At 34.6% G+C, this 21,462-nt stretch overlaps 1 protein-coding gene across 18 annotated transcripts in view; it reads right to left on the bottom strand.

Annotated features, from left to right (window-relative positions):
* GPHN (gephyrin) overlaps positions 1-21,462 on the bottom strand; it is a 598,378-nt gene that overhangs the window by 147,883 nt on the left and 429,033 nt on the right. For all 18 annotated transcript variants that reach the window (XM_036071130.2, XM_036071133.2, XM_036071135.2 and 15 more), the window contains one exon: positions 11,813-11,855. In XM_036071130.2, coding sequence (XP_035927023.1) covers positions 11,813-11,855 — 43 coding nt within the window. The remainder of the gene's footprint in view (positions 1-11,812; positions 11,856-21,462) is intronic.

Raw genomic sequence — 21,462 nt, 5'->3', positions numbered from 1 at the left:
TATTATTAATTCTAGAAACTTCTTGAAAGACCCAACCCATTAATTCTTTTTTTAAAATATTATTTTATTATGTTATGTTAATCACCATACGTTACATCATTAGTTTTTGATGTAGTGTTCCATGATTCATTGTTTGCGTATAACACCCAGTGCTCCATTCAATACGTGCCCTCTTTAATACCCAACGCCAGGCTAACCCATCCCCCCACCCCCTCCCCTCTAGAACCCTCAATTTGTTTCTCAGAGTCCATAGTCTCTCAAGGTTCGTCTCCCCCTCCAATTTCCCCTTCATTTTTCCCTTCCTACTATCTTCTTCTTTTTTTTAACATATAATGTTATTATTTGTTTCAGAGGTACAGGTCTGTGATTCATCAGTCTTACACAATTCACAGTGCTCACCATAGCACATACCCTCCCCAATGTCTATCACCTAGCCACCCCATCCCTCCCACTAACCCTCTTATTTTGGCATGGCAATTTCAGAAAAGAAGTTTCTGGCCAGCCAAAAGGGAAAAGGAGTGGAGCAGAGGGAGAGATGGAGCAGAAGGAAATGGAGTAGTATAGGATGGAGAAAGAGAAACAGTTTTAACTCACAAAGAGAATAAAGTTTCCAAAGAGAAGTTACAATTGTGTCTATAGGGTCATTACCTAGAATATGCTTTATCTCAAGAAAGTAAATTCCTACTCCTGACAGTACGGACTTTATGAAACTTTCCCATGACAGTATCTAAGAGATAATTAAAAGGATTCCTGAGTCTCACAGACTTATTGCAGGCAATAAGTTTTCAACTTTTCTGAAATTACCATGCCAAAATAAGACTTAACCAAGTTCTTGGAAACTGAACCTCTTCCTTGGATGCCAAACACGAACAGGGCTTTTGTGAATTAAAATTAGCTCTTCAATAACTTCCCACCTTATTATCATAAAACTTCATCCCTAGAATATGATCCTTTGCCAGAGGCAAATCTGCCCACGTGGCAGAACTCAAGTTAGCACAATGGACGTTTCAGTTAGCTATAGGTAAGAGGGTTAATATATGCACTAATAGTAGATAAGCTTTGGGGTTACTTCACGATTTTGAAATGCTTTGGAAACAAGGTGGGCTTTGACCTCAGAAAGAATCCCAATTAAGAATGGTTAGCAATTTATAGAACTTTTAAGTGCTCTAATGCTTCTTGAGGAAGTGGCTATTATAAAATAGGAGCTCAACAAAAGGAGATAATATAGAGGCTAAAGGAAATCCTTTGTTAATCATGCCAGACCAACAGCCTTCACTAAGATTATAGCCATTAGAATATCCCAAGGACCAAGTCTTCGTTTTAAAAGCAAAGAGAGTTCAAAGCCTCTATTACAGAATGCCAACAATCAGCTCCAGAGTCAGAAAAGAGGTACTGGGAGAATTCTGAATGTAAATTGACTATTGGTTATTTAGTAGCATTGAAAGACCTCAAATGTAATCTTGTAAAAATTTTACATGAAATTACCCACCAGTGAAAGAACAAATTTGCCAATGTACATAATTAATATTGATAGGAAAGCTTTACTATATTTCATGTGTCACCAACATAATCCTGGTAAAAACTAAGGGTGGAACATGGACAAATGCCCAAACCTCAGGGCCCCCTTAAAGACCTTCAAATGGATCATATAACACTATTCTCTATAGTGGGTTTTGTATATGTCTTGGTCATTCTTTGCTTGTTCTTGGGATGTTTGAAGCCTTTTCTTGACAGAGAGCTACAACCCTAACAGTACCAAAATTTTCTTGATTTTGTGTACCCATCCTGGGGAATACTGACCTCTCTAGTAATGGAGGCATCCATTTTACTGGGCCTATTATTAAAGAGTTTTGTAAAGCCCTGCCACTTAGTAAAAAACTTATTGTCAGTCTCACCCCCAATCTTTAGGAAAGGTAGAGAGAACAAACATAATTTTGAAAATTAAATTAGTTAAATTCTTAAGAGACTCTTGAACTTCCATGGTCTAAGGTATTATCCTCAATGCCAATGAGATCAAGGCTTTCTGGGGTTCATCAGCTCTCCCCCATGAATTAGTAACAAGCCAGTCCATACATCTAGGAATATCATACCTTTAATTCTAAATTCCACATGTGCAAGCAGATAGAGCAAAATATTGCATGGGGATTATTCCTGCTATCCACCAAGTCTCATAAATAGGTATGAGTTGTCTTTCCTCAATACCCTTCTAAACAACCATTGCATGACCTAAAACCCAGGGACATGGTCTTTTTTCTAAGAGACATCAGGGAAAGGCAGCTCTGAGGCCCACTGGAAAGGACCTTATAAGGTATGGTCTGCAATGAGCACAGCAATAGAACCCCATAAGATTTGATCCCTGTATTCGTGTCTTGAAGAGGAATAATACATTCTTGAATTTATGGAAGATCTTAAGCTGGGGTGTTTTTAGGAACCCTGTAGAAGCAGACAGTTCTCTGAAAGAGACATCTTCTACCCAAAACCTTTGACCACATGAAATGCAGAGACCTTCTACCCAAGATCCATGGAACAAGACAACTGATTGCCAGGCTTTAATGTGTTCTTTGGTTCTTTATTTTCATTGTTGTTCCCACCCACCTCTAACTCCTCCTCCCCAGTTTAAGGATTCTCTTAACTGTGTTATCTATATTGCCCTATTCTTAATATTGCTCTTTACTTCCTTAATCGTTCATTGGTATGTGTCTAGTACCCAGCTATTATTTACTTGTGAACTAGCTAAAGCATACAACCAAACTGGTTTTATACACATTTTTCTTTGGTAGCCATCCAGATATTTTTGGTTCCACATCCTTGTAATGAATCAGTTGCTTTCCTAGGTAACTGGACTCAACTATTAGGTGACTTTTTCAGATGACAAACTACATAATAGATTAGACAGATGGAAATCCAAAACTCCCTGTAGATCATACCTAGATGAGAAGGTTCTCAGGGATTTTTTGGTGGGAACTAGCTTTTGTAACCAAACTTTAACAGAAATAGAACTTGTAAAAGAACTAGGAAACAATGATGTATTATTTGGATGCTGCCTCACTTTTATACATCTTACAAGTAAGGCACTATATATAAATCTCTTTTGTTTTAGATCTACAAATAATTTCAATACTTTACATTTTATTGTTGGCACGAATTTACTCCTGACTAGCGGCTCCAAAATGTTATAACATATTTGCTAAGCACAGAGGGGTATATTGACCAAAATTAGATCATTGGGTGCTCCCCAATGACTGGTACTGCATTTGTGGTACAAAAGCTTGCTGGCTACCTGCAAACTGGACAGGAACTTATTATCTTGGTAGGTTGATGGCTGCTTTCAGTAAAGTCCCCATCATCATCCACAGTCCATTTTAGCCCATCTGTCTCTTTTCTCAGAAAAAAAGACTGTTGGATAACTTAATTTTTAAAAAAGTAGGAAAAATGGTTTTGATTTAAGAGTCAAAATCCAGTGGAGCACTGGGTGTTATAAGCAAACAATGAATCATGGAACACTACATCAAAAACTAATGAGGTACTGTATGGTGACTAACATAAACATAATAAAAAATAAATTAAAAAAATAAAATAAAAACTCATAACTACAAAAAACAAAAAGAGTCAAAATCCTCCATACTGTTTATTCATAGTGGCTGTACCAATTGTACCAACAGTACACATGGTTCCCTTTTCTCCACATCCTCTCTAGCATTTGTTATGTCTTATCTTTTTGATGATAACCATTCTAACAGGCATGAGGTGATATCTGATTGTGGTCTTGAATATTTTTCCTTAAGGTTACTACATGTTGAGTGCCTTTTCATGTACCTGTTGGCCATTTGTATATCTTCTTTGGAAAAATGTTTATTCAGGTCCTCTGTCCACTTTAAAAACTGGATTATTATTGTTACTTTTGTATTGAGTTGCATGAGTTCTTCATATATTTTGGATATTAACCCCTTATCAGATACATGTTTTCATTTTTTTCCCCATTCCATGTGTTCTTTTCATTTTCTTGATAGTTTCTTTTGCTGTGCAGAACATTTTTAGTTTGATGTCCCATTTAAAAAAATTTTTTTATTTTGTTGCTTATCCTTAGGTGGCATATCCAAAAAAAAATCATTGCCAAGACCCATGTAAAGGAGCTTTTTCCCTATGTTTTCCTCTTGGAGTTTCATGGTTTCAGGTCTTACATTTAAGTCTTTAATCCATTTTGAGTTAATTTTTGTAAGTGCTTTAAGACAGGTGTCAAGTTTCATTCTTTTTCACATATTATTCAATTTTCTCAGCACCATTTATCTTAAAAGACTATCTTTTCTCCATCAAGTATTCTTGACTCACATATGCATGGATTTATTTCTGGGCTCTTGTTTCTGTTTCACTGGTCTATGTGTCTGTTTTAATGTTAGTACCACACTGTTTTGATTACCATAGCTTTCTAATACAGCTGGAAACCAGGAAGTGATGCCTCCCTCTTTGTTCTTCTTTCTCAGGATTGCTTTGGCTATTTGGGGTCTTTTGTGGTTCCATATACATTTTAGGATTTTGTTTTCTACTCTAAAAAATTCCACTACATCTGTGTCTTTGGGGTAAATACCCAGAAGTGCAATTGCTGGGTCACAGGGTAGCTCTATTTTTAATTTTTGGAGGAACCTCCACACTGTTTTCCAAAGTGGCTGTACCAACTTGCATTCCCACCGACAGTGTAAGGTTCCCCTTTCTCCATAACCCCTCCAACATTTGTTGTTTCTTGTCTTGTCAATTTTTGCCATTCTAACTGGTGTAAGGTGGTATCTCAATGTGGTTTTGATTTGAATTTCCCTGATGGCTAATAATGATGAACATTTTTTCATGTGTCTGTTAGCCATTTGTATGTCTTCTTTCGAGAAGTGTCTGTTCATGTCTTCTGCCCATTTTTTGACTTGATTATTTGTTTTTTGGGTATTTACCCCAAAGACACAGATGTAGTGAAAAGAAGGGCCATAGGCACCCCAATGTTCATAGCAACAATGTCCGCAATAGCCAAACTGGAAAGAGCTGAGATGCCCTTCAATAGATGAATGGCTAAAGAAGATTGGTCCATATATACAATGGAATATTACTCAGCCATCAGAAAGGATGAACACCCAAACTTTTACATCAACATGGATGGGACTGGAGGAGATTATGCTAAGTGAAATAAGTCAAGCAGAGAAAGTCAATTATCATATGGTTTCACTTATTTGTGGAACATAAGGAATAGCATGGAGGACATTAGGAGAAGGAAGGGAAAAATAAAGGGGGGGAAATCGGAGGGAGAGATGAACCATGAGAGACTATGGACTCTGAGAAACAAACTGAGGGTTTTAGGGGAGAGGGGGTGGGGGGATGGGTTAGCCTGGTGATGGGTATTAAGGAGGGCATGTACTGCATAGAGCACTGTGTGTTATATGAAAACAGTGAGTCATGGATCACTACATCAAAAACTAACGATGTATTGTATGGTGACTAACACAACATAATAAAATCAAATTAAAAAAAAAACAAAACACCGGGGGGGAAAAAAAAGTACTCCATAAAAAATTCCACTGGAATCTTGATAGAGATTGCACTGAATCTATAGATCACTATAGGTAGTACGGATATTTTATTACTATCAGTTCGTCCACTCCATGACCATGGGATACCTCTCCATTTATTTGTATCTTCTTCAATTTCTTTCAACAATGTGTTATAATTTTCAGTATAGAGATCTTTCACCTCCTTGGTGAAAATTTATTTTGGCTAAATTTATTCCTAAGTATTTTTTTTTTTTTTTTGATGCTAGTATAAATGGGATTATTTTATTTCTTTTTCAGATAATTCACTGTTATTTAGAAATGCTACTAAGTTTTGTAAGTTAATTTTGTACCTTAACAACTTTACTGAATTCATTGATTAGTTCTAACAGTTTTTGGTGGAGTTTTTAGGATTTTCTAAATATAAAATCATGTCATTTGCAAATAGAGACAATTTTACTTCTTTTCTAATTCTGATGTTTATTTATTTTTCTTGCCTGATTGCTCCAGTTAGGACTTCCAGTACTATGTTAAATAAGAGTGGTGAGAATGGGCACCCCTGTCTTGTTCCTTATCTTAGAGGAAAAATTTTCAACCTTTTACAACCTGGCCTTGTAAAATGAGTTTGGGAGTATCCCCTTTACTTCAGTTTTTTGGATGAGTTTGAGAAGGATTGGCATTAATTTTTCTTTAAAGGTTTGGTAAAATTTACCAGTGAAACCAACTGGTGCTGGTTTTCTTTGTTGGGAGATTTTTGATAACTGATTCAATCATCAGTCATCCAACAACAACAACAACAAAATATAGGGAAACTTGACACTTATGAAGACTGAAACAACTTCTTTAGTAGTTGATTTACTATTGTGATTCCTTAGTGAAGGTCTGTGTTGATTGATTGATCACACTCTCAGATGTCAGGCTGAAGACTGGCCACAAGGAGAACCTTGATACCTGAAATCATCTATAACCACACAACTTACTGTCTTATTAGCATGGCATTACTATTACATTGTCTTTATTAACATAACTTCACTATTCCAGAAAACCCTCCCTTATAAGACAGAAGTTGTAAATAACTTTATTACTCATTCTAGAAACCTCTTAAACAGAAAGTATCAAAAGACAATTTACATACCAAGACTCTCAGAATCCCTTGCCTTGCTGTGTCCATGATTCCTTGATGATTATATATGATCCCTATTTAATTTTAACTAAGGTCCATATTAAAAGATCTGCTTTAAATCAAACTTCAAAATCTCCTAAATATCCTGCGTTTGCATTTCCTGAGAAAGTTTTAGTTGAGACTATTAACTTTATTCTAGTGGTATTTTCCCATATCATATGTGATTTATTTATTTATTTATTTTTTAAAAAGATTTTATTTATTTATTTGACAGAGAGATAGACAGAAGAGCACAAGCAGAAGGAGTGGCAGAGGGAGAGGGAGAGGGAGAAGCAGGCTCTGCACTGAGCAGGGAACCCGATGTGGGACTTGATCCCAGGACCCTGAGATCATGACCTGAGCCGAAGGCAGACGCTTAACCATCTGAGCCACCCAGGCGCCCTCATATGTGATTTAAAAATTTGTAAGAAATATATATTTGGCCATTCAGATAAAATATATTTCTCAGATATATTTGGTCTTCATCCACAGTTCCTAAAAATACCTGAGAGCCTTAAGATGAAATGAGTATCTTATTATTAATGATGGTGACTTTTGGACCCCACCCAAGGGCAGGAGACTGACTGCCAGGAGGATCAACCATGTGATTAGAGGGTTGGAACTTTCAGTCCCACCCCTCAACCTCTGGGGAGGGAGAGAGATTGCAGGTTGAATCAGCCAGTTGCCAATGACTTAGTCAATCATGACTATGTAATGAAGTCTCCATTAAAAACCCAAGAAGAAGAACTTTTTGGCCCTTCTTTTATGGAGAGCTTCCACGCTTGGGGAACCAGAATGCTTCCACGTGCCACTGAGCAAGGCCCCAAGCTCCAGAAGGGCAGAAGCTCCTTTGTTCCAGGCCCTGCCCTATGTTTCTCTTCATCTGGCTGTTGATATGTATCCTTTATCATATCTTTTAATAAACTAGTAAATGAAAGTGTTTCCCTGAGTTCTGCAGGACACTCTAGAAAATTAATAGAACCTAAGGAGGAGGTTGCTGGAACCTCTAACCTGTAACTCGTTTGTCAGAAGCACAAGTAATAGTGTGGGGCTTGTGACTAGCATCTTAAGTGGAATTATGGAAGGCAGTTTTGTAGGACTGAATCCTTAACCTGTGGACTCTGATGTTATTTCTGGGTAGACAGTATCAGAATTGAGTTGAATTCATGGACATTCTGCTGGTGTCTGAGAATTGTTTGGTGTTGTATGCGGGGGGACACCCCCAAGTCTGAATTGGGCTGGGAACCCTAAAAGATCATGGAAAGAATAAACTCAGGTTTATTATCAACAGGTTGTTTTGATAATTTTTTTGAGGAGCCAAAGGAAAGTTACCTCTTACTTAGAAAAACATTACCAAAGTTAAGTCCTCCTTCGACAATTCTAGATGAACTCCAAGTTCTAAATCTTAAAAGTTAAGTATAACTTTTTTCCTTTCTCTAGGATCTATTGATGTTTTGTTTTGACAAATTTTTATATATGCTAAAAAAGAAGTTGATTACAGGCATAACTTGTTTTATTGAATGTCATTCTTTTGTGCTTTGCAGATACTGTGTGTGTGTTTTTTTAAACAAATTGAAAGTATATAGCAACTCTGCATTGAGCAAGTCTATTGGCACCATTTTTCCAACAGCATTTGCTCAATTCATGTCTCTGTGTTACATTTGGTAATTATTTCAATATTTCAAACTTTTTCATCATTATTATATTTGTTATGGTGATCTGTGATTGGTGATTACAACTTGCTGAAAGCTTAGAGGACGGTTAGCATTTTTTTAGCAATAAAGTACTTTTTAATTAAGGTATATACATTGTTTTTTAGACATAAAGCTATTGCACACTTACTAGACTACAGTATAGTATAAACATAACTTTTATATGCACTGGGAAATAAAAAAAATACATTTGATTCACTTTATTGTGGTAGTTTGGGACCAAACCTGCAATATCTCTGAGGTATGCTTGTATAATTTTCTTTACCTTGGCTACATTTTGGAAATGTTTTCCTTGAAAATAGGTAATTAAGTATATAAATGAAAAAATGATTAAAGTACAAGGGACGGGATGGGTATACAAGAAGAATTAGTTATAGTTACCTTGCCTAGGGGGATTTCAGAAAACACATCACAGAGGAGCTCACACTTGAACTGAGTCTTGAAGGATAACCAAGAATTTTCTAGCTCAACATCACTCATCATCAGGGAAATACAAATCAAAACTACTATGAAATATCACTTCACACCTGTTGGAATGGTTAAAATTAACAACACAAGAAACAACAGTGAGGATACGGAGACAGGGGAACCCTCTTTCACTGTTGGTGGGAATACAAACTGGTGCAGCCACTCTGGAAAACAGTATGGAGGTTCCTCAAAAAGTTAAAAATAGAACTACCCTATGACCCAGTAATTGCCCTACTAGGTATTTAATCAAAGGATACAAGAATACTGATTCAAAGGGACACATGCACCCCGATGTTTATAGCATTATCTACAATAGCCAAATTATGGAAAGAGCCCAAATGTCCATTGACTGATGAATGGATAAAGAAGATGTGGTATATATATACAATGAACTATTACTCAGACACCAAAAAAGAATGAAATCTTGCCTCTGCAATGACATGGATGGAGCTAGAGTGTATTATGCTAAGTGAAACAAGTTAGAGAAAGACTGTTATCATATGATCTCACTCATATGTGGAATTTAAGAAACAAAACAGATGAACACAGGGGAAGGAGGAGGGAGTGAGGGAGGCAAGCCATAAGAAACTCTTAAGTAGAGAGAACAAACTGAGGGTTGATGGAGGGGAGTTTGGTGGGGTATAGCCTAAATGGGTGATGGATATTAAGGAGGGCACTTGTGATGAGCACTGGGTGTTATATGTAAGTGATAAATCACTAAATTCTACTCCTGAAACCAATATTACCCTATATGTTAACTAACTAGAAATTAAATAAGAACTTGAAACAAACATACAAACAAACAAAAATGGTGTATGTACATATACATGTATAAAATAGATATGCACAGAAAAAAGATCTGTGGCAGCACAGACCAAACTGAAAATAGTTGTTGCCTATAGTGGAAAGAGTGATATTGTGGGATGAGCAGATAAAGAGGAAATTTATACTTAGTCTCTATATTTCTGTATTATTTGGCTCTTCTATAAGAATTTGTTTATGCATCATTATAAAATAAAACATGTTTGAAAAGGAAAAAAAAAGAATTTTCTAGGAAAACAAGGGGAATGGATAATTCATGCAGTGGGGGAAAGGGTCCAAAAGAATAAAGGCAGAACATAGCACTGAGAGAATGAGGAACTGTTAATAGGATCTACATGACTGCAACATTAATAGTTCATGGCAAAGGAAGAAACTAAGGGTGATTAAAGTAGACTAAATAAGCAATGAGATATTGAAGTTCAGAAGTTCAGAGTTAGAACAGCTCATGGTGATGAAAGAATCCTGGGTGTGGCTAGTGGCATGAGTATGAGTTACTAAAGTGGGGTTGAGAGGAAAGACCTTAAACTTACAGAGAGGCTACGAAGTTGGATGGGCTCTCTACATGGATCTAAATGGCTATACGGACCATGTACGTGACTATTTCACCATAAGAAAACATGATCAGGGAAACCTGGACAACTGTGATGTCCATCCAAAGTGGTTAATAGTCTACAAGCCAGTAAGAACATAACTGAAATAAAAGACAGTTCTAATAACAAAGAGATCCATGATAAAGGTGTAAGAGAATACAAAGAAATCTGTTGTCAGTAAGAAATTATTTTTGTTCCTAATCATCATAATCACTATCAATGATCCATCATCATCTCAGGATCAACAATAAATGGAAATCATACAGTAATCATCACAAAATGTCATTTTTAAAGTTCACTTATCTGTATTGTTTTATTTTAGTGAATATTCTATCATTACTCCCCTGACGCAGGTTTCTCAACCTTAGGTCTTAGTAAGGGATTACAGAACGTTATGTCTCTTGTATTGAAGAGCCTCCCTCAGATTCACATGTCTGTCAAATATTGTGGAAACCTACAGTAGTATAGTTAAACATGTTGTTTGAATTTATTTTTATACAACTCTAACATAAAGGTCCTGGGCAAACAATTGCAGTGTGCTTGCCTACCAACTCAAGGGTTTCAAGCTAACATAACAGATTCACAACACAGAAATAGGAAAAACTTACAGTAAAGAAAAGAAAATAAAACAGAAATTTTTATCTATTTGAAGTTCTCCAATTACTTTTGTTATTGTTAAACAATACAGACATTCTATTGGAAATATAAATCATTCTGTTTACTAAAATTCTCAGTGGTATAAGTATCCAATAGACCCATTTAGTTATGGTCCACCTGTACTTCTTCTCTTGATAAAGATCAGGGAGAAGACAGAGTGATATCATTAATTTTAAGTGACAGAAAACAATACTAAATTATTAGCATTTATATAGTACTTTTAGGATCCTAAAACTTTTAAGGCACAACTTTCAATGTTATATCATTTCAAGGATACAGGTAAGGAAAAGCTATTTATATTTCCTTTTTATAGGATAGTAAAATGAGTAATACACAAAGTTAGATGACTTCAAGTTAATGTTATTAGTGATCAAACAAAAAAACAAAGGTTTCTTTATCCTTGGTTCATGGCACTATGTTCTAAAACATGCTGCTTATGAAGGTAGGGTATTTCAGGAATTCATATTTACAAAATGATTATGACTCCTTTCAGGAGTCACTTACTTTTTTTAAGTTAGATTCTTATTGTGGATTTATATTATTATTTTCAGTTAAGTCTGTTTTCAAATATTTTTTGGCAGTGGGGCAATTAAAGAGGGTTCTCACTGTAGTATCATTGAGGAACTCGTTACTACCCTAACTAGAAGTGCTATCAAAATTCTGTTGTCAGCTTCCAGAAACAGTTGGAATGAGGGAAATATTCACTAATATGTTGATACGAATATTTTTAGGAGGTGAAAGCCCTAACATTTATATTCTTTATATAAACTGTCCCCAATTGCTCTTCGTTGTTTCACCAAAATATTTTTAGCTCTTCTTCCTGTTGAACTGCAAACTCTTAATTCAGTAGTCCATCTGAAATGATGACATACTTACTGGCTCTGAGAATGTTCTCCTTGCTGCTGCACCTGGACTGGACCTGCAGAGAGAGCATAAACTCAGTAATTTAGGGCTCATAACATAGATAGCCAGATATGTATGCATACTTAATGGGCAAGCTCCTGAGGTTTAGGAGCAAAGGCTTAATATATCTCAGATATCATAACATATTAGTAAAAATATATTATATTTGTTCCATATTTTTTCCTTACTGTAAAGAAAGAGCAGACTTCTAGAAAAAAATTGGGGGTACATTATAAATGGGACAGAAGCAAAACCAAAGGCAATTTTTTATTGATGTGCATTGAAATTAGTATATGGAAAAAAATAAGTTACCACATATTCAGGTATGAATACAGACCCCTAATCTTAAGGCACTGTGATAGCTCTTGACTAGATTAGTAAGGCAATTCAAGTAATAAAGTTATAATAAAATACTCCATTGTAGTAATTTTTAATTATACATGTTGATAAGTGGAAAACAGAGAAATCCTCATATACAATATTTATGTGTGATTCCAATGACTTATTTACTTATTAAAATAATTGTTTATAAATAAAATATGGGCTATGAAAGATGCCTGTGTTGGAAATCAATAAAATTGAACTCATTTATTTATCAGTTCTTAGGTGTTTATATAAAGTTTATCAATCAGAAACCCTTATGCTTTGATTCAAATAGTTTAGGTCAAAGCGGAACATTCTTTTAAATGTTATAAGTGTTGAATTCAAGAGCCACGTTGGATGGCACTAACATTTGTTAATATCGGAGGAAATTGTACTTAAACTGCACACCTCTTCTTCCCACTCCACAGCAGCTTGCCCCAAATGGATATATATACACAACATATTAATTTCTATTGCTTAACACAATCTACTATTGTAATGAAACAACTTATGAAAGGAATGTTGCAACTTAGGGTGGGTTATGGTTGTCCTTCCCTGAAAAGAACAATTGTTAATGTTTAAAGAAACAACAACAATAATAAAAAAAAAATCACAGACATACACACAAGAAAAACACACACACACACACACACACACCAAAAAAAGGGAAAAAAAGGGAAAAATAATTCCAGATGTTAAAGTTATTCTCTTTTGGCCCAGATTATTTAATTAGTTTTAAATATACTAGAATGAAGAAGCTAATCTGAAAGATAATATTCTTATATTCTTTTACTCAAAAGTTTTATTGAAAAACCATTCTGGGCCAAAGGGAAAGGAAATTAATGACTACTTGAAACAAAAATACAGGGAGGAAGACACGAGAGTGAGAAAAAGAAAAAGAAGAAAGAGAAGCTTGGGGAAGTAAGTCTAGACAATAGAAAAGAAAGTATGGGCTTACAGAAGGGGACATTATGTAAATGCAAAATGTTCTGCTATTTCTTATTGAAAATTCATACTAAGAGGGTAAGAATCACTAATGAACTTGCTGCAAAATAAATAACCAAGTTTGCACACCATGGAATGAAAATAGGTGTAACTAGACTACTACAGCCTTAAAGGAGAAAAGAAACAAACACTAATAGACAAATTAATAGACAAGCTTAATAAAGAGATAAACTACATTTTAGAAAGCAGTTTAAGGAACACAAGAGAAAGCTAACAGAGTGAGAAAAATCTGGGAGAGAGAAGGAAAAAAAAGGGGAAAATGTTGAAAGACAAAAACAGAGTTCAAAGAAGTCAAATGGAAGTCAAGAAAGTCTTCAACAAGATGTAGAAACAGAAGGAGCCCAAACCCATAGCGCAAAGCAATGTTTGCGAATGGAAAGCAGCTCCTTTGATCAGTAATAGTTACTCTTAAGTCGTAGCCTCTATTCCTCCAGAGTTCATCTTTAAGCCCTTCCAATCTAGAGTGGAGCTAGTGTGTGGATAGAAACAAGAGATTTATAAAGAACAGAGCAGTTCAGATGAGTAGTTCAAATTGTCTCATCAAATGTTTCAACAGATTTATATAACATCTAAATGGAAATGGTGGTGAAGAACTAGCTAGCTTTACCAAAAAAAGTCAAACCAAACCAAAACAGCAATTTAAAAAATCCCTCTCCCTGCCTTAGGTGGCTTAGAAATTAAAAAAATTTGTTCATACCATGAATTTAATGATAAAATCCCAAATCTTGCTTTGTGGAGCCTGAGTTTAGAATTATATATTTCATGGTTTTGGAAGAGAAATTTGGATGATAAAAAACAATTCAGTTTCCTGAACAAATTGCTAACAGCAGTATAACCAATGTTTTTTCATTTACATTACATTGGCTATTTGACCCAGATTGAGGGAAATCACTTAAAATCAATGATTTCATGAACTTCTTAACTTTAGTGATCTTGAGTATATATAAAAAAACTGAGGAAAATAATTTTAAGACATTTAAAATATATATCCACAAGCAGATGCCCTCTCTCTTGCATCATGAAACTGGTCATCTTTATAATATTTACCTAATATTATAAAAATCCCAATATGAAGATTTTACCTAACTCACAATGTAATGGGATTTACTTGAAAGAATAAAGTCAAGAAACAATTACTCTTCTTGTTCTCACACATATGGACTAGAAAGAAGGTAACACAGTTCTGTCCCAAGTTTTACAGTTTACTGTTTTTTGTTTTTTTAATCTTACCCTGGCTTTTTAGTCAATGGAAAAAAAAAAGAAAAACAAAGGGAAGTCTGAAAAACAAAATGAAAGGTATGGTACTGGATTATCTATTACTTTATTTTATTGATTATGTTTTTTACTATAATTAAAATCTAACTTTATGGTGTTAACAATTCCCCTTTCAGCTGGAATTAAACTAAAATAATGTGCAGAAACAGCATTATTATATTACAGTCAATGGAGGAAATGAAAAACACAAGAGACTTACTGAAAACATAGGTATTCATTTACTAATCAAGACTGCTTTCAGACATCAAATAATTCATTTAATTCATTTCAACATGTGTTTACATGTGTAATATAATTTTTGCTGAAGATCACATTGTCCAGTAAGAAATCTTAAGCCATGAAACAGAAAACAAAAGAGGGGAAAGCATGTAATAAATGGTAAGGAAAAAAGTGAAAATTCTTTAAACAAAGCTGAGAAAATATTAGCAAACAACCACAATCTTTAGATACAGTTAGAGAAGTGACTTACCTTATGCTTAGGTCATAACAAGAATAGCACAGTGTTTAAAGTCAGCTCTTCATTATGGGAGGTACAATTGAAAGCCATAGGTTATAATAACATGAATTGCTACACAGAAATGAAGACTTTTTCAGCCCAACATGAAAAGCTAACTCTTATGGGAGAACATTTCTACTTATGTTTAATGCAGCATGAAGAACAACTAAGGGTGTAAACATCAAAACACATGAATCTCACACCAGTAAGAGAGACTGTCCAATCTCTCAGGAACACAGAAGATTTAATCTGTGACCATAACCTGTGACACATAAGGGAAGGCACATCACTCTAACACTGAAAGATGCATGCATAATGTATAAACATCCACTGACAACTCTCCCCACCCCCTCCCACTCGTACACACACAAGCCCATTAAGATACAGGGAAAAAACGTAGTGCCAAGCTGTTATGAAGAAAGCAGGATACAAGGAAGCGCAGCAGTGGTCATGTGCTTTGAGAGGTGTTCTTCCCTTAAACCATCCCATCACCATGCTTATTTTAAAGAAGCCAGGAAAAGACCCCTTCAATGCTGCAGTAGCTACGAGCCCCCAGCTTGAAGCTAATGTGTGGAATTTCAATCACCGTTCCCTGCGATGTCAGGGGCTCTCCAGTGGAAGCCAGATGTATAACACCAGTTAGTTGGGTACAATGTGTGAATAACAAACATCCTTTCCCTTCTGCCTTTTGCAGAAGTGAGGGAGGAGAGAAACAAATAAAATAAAGCCCATGTTAAGAATAGGTTCATAACAATATAAGATGTATAAATATTAAAATGGAGATTACATTTGATTGCCGGTTAACACAACTCAGGTTTAAAACTGCTTCTATTTTGCTGCTCACCAGGCTAAATTGTATTCTTTCTCCTTGCAAATATTAGGGATAATTCTTTACAATATGGTTCATACTGAAAAATTCTGAGCAGTTGGGTCAGATGGGGTCAAACAAGAACAAAGGAAGTCATCTTTGATAGATATTAAAGAAAGCCCTCTCTTTCTGTTTTTAGCATGATTGTACTGGCCAGCAGTCACATTTTTAAATTAGAAATTAAGCTTCTGTATATCTGCTTACTTACTAATTTGAGAAATTCTATGGCAATGGTTTGGAAAGGCAATTTAATCTTAATCTTCTTACATTTAAAAAAAGAAACAACAAAAAAGATTATCTATTTAGAAATTGTTACCAAGTTTCCTATGTACTCTTCTCTACTGTCAATAAAACTTATTTTATTAACATGAGTTGTTCCAGCTCATTAGAAAAAAATTTCAACTTTGCTTTTCTATTATTCATGATAATAGTTAACTTCATCCATTTTATTTTTTGGTTTATGTGTGGCATGAAATTTAGTTAGATTTTTAATTTTTTTTTTAGATTCTTAATTTTTAAAGATTATTATATTACCATTTTCTCTCCCTCATCCTATTCTTAGTAGGCCAGAATATCTTGACCTTTCCCTTAGCATGTCTTTATTATTCTAGGCTCTAGGCCCTCCTTTAATCTCAGTTCCTCATGGGGAAAATAAAGATTGTTAAAGGGCTCGAGGGAGATAAGACATGTATCAGGGATTTTAAGCTATAAAGGTAGGAACAAATGTCAGTTGTGATCATGCTATCATCAGGGGAGGTACTGACACCTGTAAAATAACTGTAATCACCCACTCTCCTCATTGTAACTTCCACATCAGCTCAGAATGGAGGCAAATTCTTCTTTTTGACCCAAAGAAAGAAAGAAAATCCATGTATAGTTACATGTTTTTCAAGACAGATTGACCAAAACTTTTTGGAAATGTCATAGCCATATGGCCATATGTACTGGTAAGAATGCAGGCCACATAATCTAAGGCATGTAGGAAAGTCTGAACTAGCTCCTCTAGAATTTTCCTTGTACTCTTGAGGAAGCTGTTTTGCTGTTTTAGACCTTAGACAAACTGTTTCATCTGTCTGGTACCCTTTGTTTATTTTCTGATTCAAATAGTACTTGTCCTTTAAGAACCAGCTTAAACCATACCAGCTGCAAAAACTATTCCCAAAGTTCCTCAATCAGAAATAATTTCTTCTTTCCCTAAACTTTAATATCTTTATTGAAATACAATTTACCTACCACAAAATTCACCCATCTTAAGGATATAGTTTGATGACTTTTAATAAATTCACATGCCTGCACAACCGTCATCATAACTGAGTTTTAGGCTTACCTAAATTCTTAAAGCCTCTATCTGAACTTCTATTATAAGAATGATCATAGTTACTCATATTCCAATTATTGATAAGGGTCCCGAAATATACTATAGGTTCTTGGAGGGAAAGGATCTTACTTTAATTCTCTTTACACTTCTACTATGTCAAATACAGTTCTTTGTATAGAATAAACATTGCTAATTCTGAATGTTTATTTTGTAGTAATCACAGTTTTTTTCATCTCAGCAGATTAAAATTTATTTTTTATGGTTTAAGTATGATCATAGCCACTCCTGTACTATCTTAAAAATGATTTTTACTTATTTGGGTAGGCTAATATGAAGAAATGTAATATAAAAAGCATGTGGATTATAGCTAAGACATATCTGAGCTCCCCACAGAATGATCTTAAGAATTTGGAAAATACATTAAGGTTAATCAAACAGTGACATTTGGAGTCCAATAACGGTTATTCTACACTAAAGGTTTCAGGTCAGGTTAAGCAGATTCCTTATTTTCTAATAGAACAAGATATTCTTTATCTCACATGATCATGTTACTAGAATGACAGATGATAGAAATTTTTGATGCAGGGTGGCTCTTTTGACTTTTTCTACCCTATTAAGCTTATTTAAGAGTAATTTGTCTCTGAAAGAACAAACTTCCTTGAATACCATTTACTCATCAAAATAAAACTTAAGAGGATAGAGAAAAAGGACCTCATCGGCATTTACTTAGATTACTTGCCTCTTTAGCCTACCCAGAAACAGAAGGAAAGAAAGGTTTGGTTTAAACATTAAGCCAACAACTCTACAATCTCAGATCTTTAAATTCTATTTCTTTTTTCTTTTTTTCTTTTTTAAAGATTTTATTTATTTATTCATAAGAGACAGACAGAGAGGCAGCGGGAGAAGCAGGCTCCCTGCTAAGCAGGGAGCCCGATGCGGGACTCGATCCCAGGACTCTGGGATCATGACCTGAGCCGAAGGCAGACGCTTAACCATCTGAGCCACCCAGGCGCCCTAAATTCTATTTCTTTATCTTCTCAATTCTTATATAAAAAATTGAGAATGATTTAGAAAAGCTTTTTTCCATAGTTCCATTCATTCATCATTTTATCTAGATAAATTAGGGTACAAATATTTGGCTCATCTGAGCATAATCACAATTCATTTGTGTTTAATCAGACTTATGTTATCACAACACATATTCAACTGAGGAACTCAGAGTTTTGGTTTATTTATGACATGAAAGGCAGCATGATAAAAAGAACGTCCTTTGCAGTCCAGTGGTATGGTTTCTGATACTGGTTTATCTTTTTCTTAGCTGTGTGACCTTAGACATAACATTTAACATCTTGGAGTTTTAATTTCCTTATCCATAAAATGGGGAAAATTCAGTAGGATATTGTATGTGAAAGTGAAAACTATTATAAGTGAAAAAAAGCAATACAAATCTAAGTCATTATTATTATCCTTATTTAGATTTTTAGTCACCTACATTTACTTAGGTAGACTCTGAGGTACAATGAGAACAAAGAATTTGCTCCAGATCATGCCATGGATCAGTGACAAATGACAGACTACAACTGCCAAATTCTAGACTAAAACTTCAGGAAAAGGCTGAGTTAAGGTCTGAAGTTACCTCTGCAAGGATTAATCTAATGTTGTGTTGTATGATTTTAGTTAAGCTATCTCAATTCGATGGGAATTGATTTCCTGATTTGTAAAATGATAATGTTTCCAGGGGTTTCAACTAAAGATGATGGAGCCCTTGAGAGAACTTGTGGATAAAAGTCAGGTGTCCATTCATTGGGATGGAGAAAAAAATTAAAATTTTTATATTCACCAACCTAAGTAAATTTTATTTATTTCTTTCATTATGAGCTTAGGTGACTAACCACATTAAAATGATAGAATTTATTGCATCAGATTATTATGGATATCTTAAAATACTCTTCATATTCACCAAGATTTCAAATTACAGTAGTCTAATGACTTGCTGCTAGATTTAGTTATTTAATGCATTTTAAAAGAGGCATTATTATCACACAATTTGTTTTTCATAGATATTTTGATAATGATTTTAAATTTAATTAGTTTTCTTTGTAATCCCACGTATTTTATTTTATATGTTTAAAAATACTTTCCTGAAAAGAAGTCTGTAGGCTTTGCCAGATTCCCAAATGGCTCCATAGGAGAAAAAAGGTTAAAAAACTTTGAAAGAGACAATTTCCAAGCTTCCTTTTATCTCCAGGATTTTGTTGCTCTAAGAAATCTTTCCTATCTCCATCTGCTGCCCTTTATCAAATCATATATAAAAGAAGTTGTTCTTTTTTTGAGAAAATTATATAAAATTGGTCATGAAATTAACCAATTGCCCACTTAATAGACCATCTAAGAAACAAAAAAGAAATGTTATCAAAAAGTTATAAGAGCTCAGGCTTATAAAAAATTTCTGCTTCACTTGCTCTTTTCCTATTGGTTTAGATATTTAATTAAATGGAATAATCATTAAAAAAGTCATCACATTTAAAAGTCTCTAACAAAAGGTGAACTTCTACACACACACACACACACACACACACATATCCATAACTAATTATTCTTTGAACTCTTAGTCGTGTGTTGATTACAGATAAAAGCAACAATGCTATTATCTATGTATAACGTAAGCCTTTTCAGGAACACAGACAATATTTGTAAGCAGTACAATTTTACAATCTTTTCCAGAGGACTATTCTTGAATGTTTCCCCACTAATACATGAATTATTATTGCCTTGAATTCCACTGAGCTTTCTTAACTCCTAGGCAAATGTGAAGAACTCTTCTTTTCCAGCACTGACTTCTTCTAAAGCTGGAATTACAGCAGGTTACACAGTTGGTGAAGTGAATTATAATGAACACTGAAAATCAAAAGCCTATTTATGCTGCTTTATACGTAACTTGTTGAGCTCCTCATTCTCAAAGAGAATGCTATGATATGTAGAACATAACTAAGAAGAGAACTGGTTATCACCATGGCTGAAAGGGATACAAATTTGAATATCAATGGTGAATATTCTTAATGCATTATCCATAAAGCTTTAATTCTAAATTGAGTCATTCTCAATGATTTCTAGAAAATTTGTAAATCCCAGGCTGGTCTCCCTTTGGTATCAACAATATTTTTGAGTTGATGTTTGTTCTGAGAATTTTGATGTTGATCATGATAAATATGAGGAATATATATTACCAATTATATAAACATAACAAAGCTGAATAATATAGTTTTTGACTGGTAGGGATTTCAGATTATTCTTGACACCATTTCCTAATCTTTAGATGAATATTTAACTACTTTACAGAGTAATTTATCTTCATTCTAGAGATGAGAAAGCAGGGGTTGTTATCAGCTCTAGTTTACACAGTAAAGTTGTAATGAAACTTAGCCCTCCTGACTTCCAAATTCATTTCTCTGTACACCCTAAATGAGTAAATGACCCTATCTTTCTAATTTACCAGTGGCAATCACTGCATTCCTAATCTGTCCTTGAATTTTCATTGCCTTTTGCTCTTGACTATTTCTCTTGGCAATAAGAACCACTCAGAATAGGCACGGGGATATAGGAGTGAAGGAAAACTGGTATGAAAGGCAGTTTGGGGAGTAGCACTCCAGAGCCAGACTGCCTGGATTTGAATCTTGGTTCTACCATTATTAGCTGTGTAACACTGGGTAAGTTACAATCTCTTTTAGGTATTTGTTTTCTTATGTATAAAATGAGAATGACAGAAATCCCTATTTCATAGGGTTGTTATGAAGAAAGTGAGATAATATGTGTGAAGTGTTTGATTTAGAAGAGAATCTGGCCCAGAGTGAATGGTATATGAGCATTAGCTATTACTATGCTTGTTGTTGTTACTTTTGTTTGGATGATACTCTGGAACTGTAACACAGGATGTTGACTAATTTCTTCGTAATTTTGACAGCTCTAATAAGATCAAGTAAGATTAGGTAAGTATTTGAATAGGAAGTTTAAAAAACCTGTTAGTTTTATGAACTAGAGCCTGAAAGATGGATATAGTCAATAATATAAAACCCTGAATTATTGAGCATTTGCAATTATTACCACTTCCTGGCACTTCTGGAAGAAAGTCACATTGGCTTTCATTAAACATAGAGTTTTAAGATACTGAGTTTTTAACTAGATTTAATATTCTCTTTGGTTTTCATTTAAGGGTAGCAGAATATGTTATAGGCAATGAAAACTCTTCCCTTCTTCTCTTCTAGGTTCTTTGGCTGGTCTAATAATTAAATTGGCATAGG

The sequence above is a fragment of the Halichoerus grypus genome, chromosome 8 (assembly GCF_964656455.1).
Source record: "Halichoerus grypus chromosome 8, mHalGry1.hap1.1, whole genome shotgun sequence".
Taxonomy (NCBI): domain Eukaryota; kingdom Metazoa; phylum Chordata; class Mammalia; order Carnivora; family Phocidae; genus Halichoerus; species Halichoerus grypus.
Note: the sequence above shows the minus strand (reverse complement) of the source record. Positions and strands in the feature narration are given on the sequence as shown.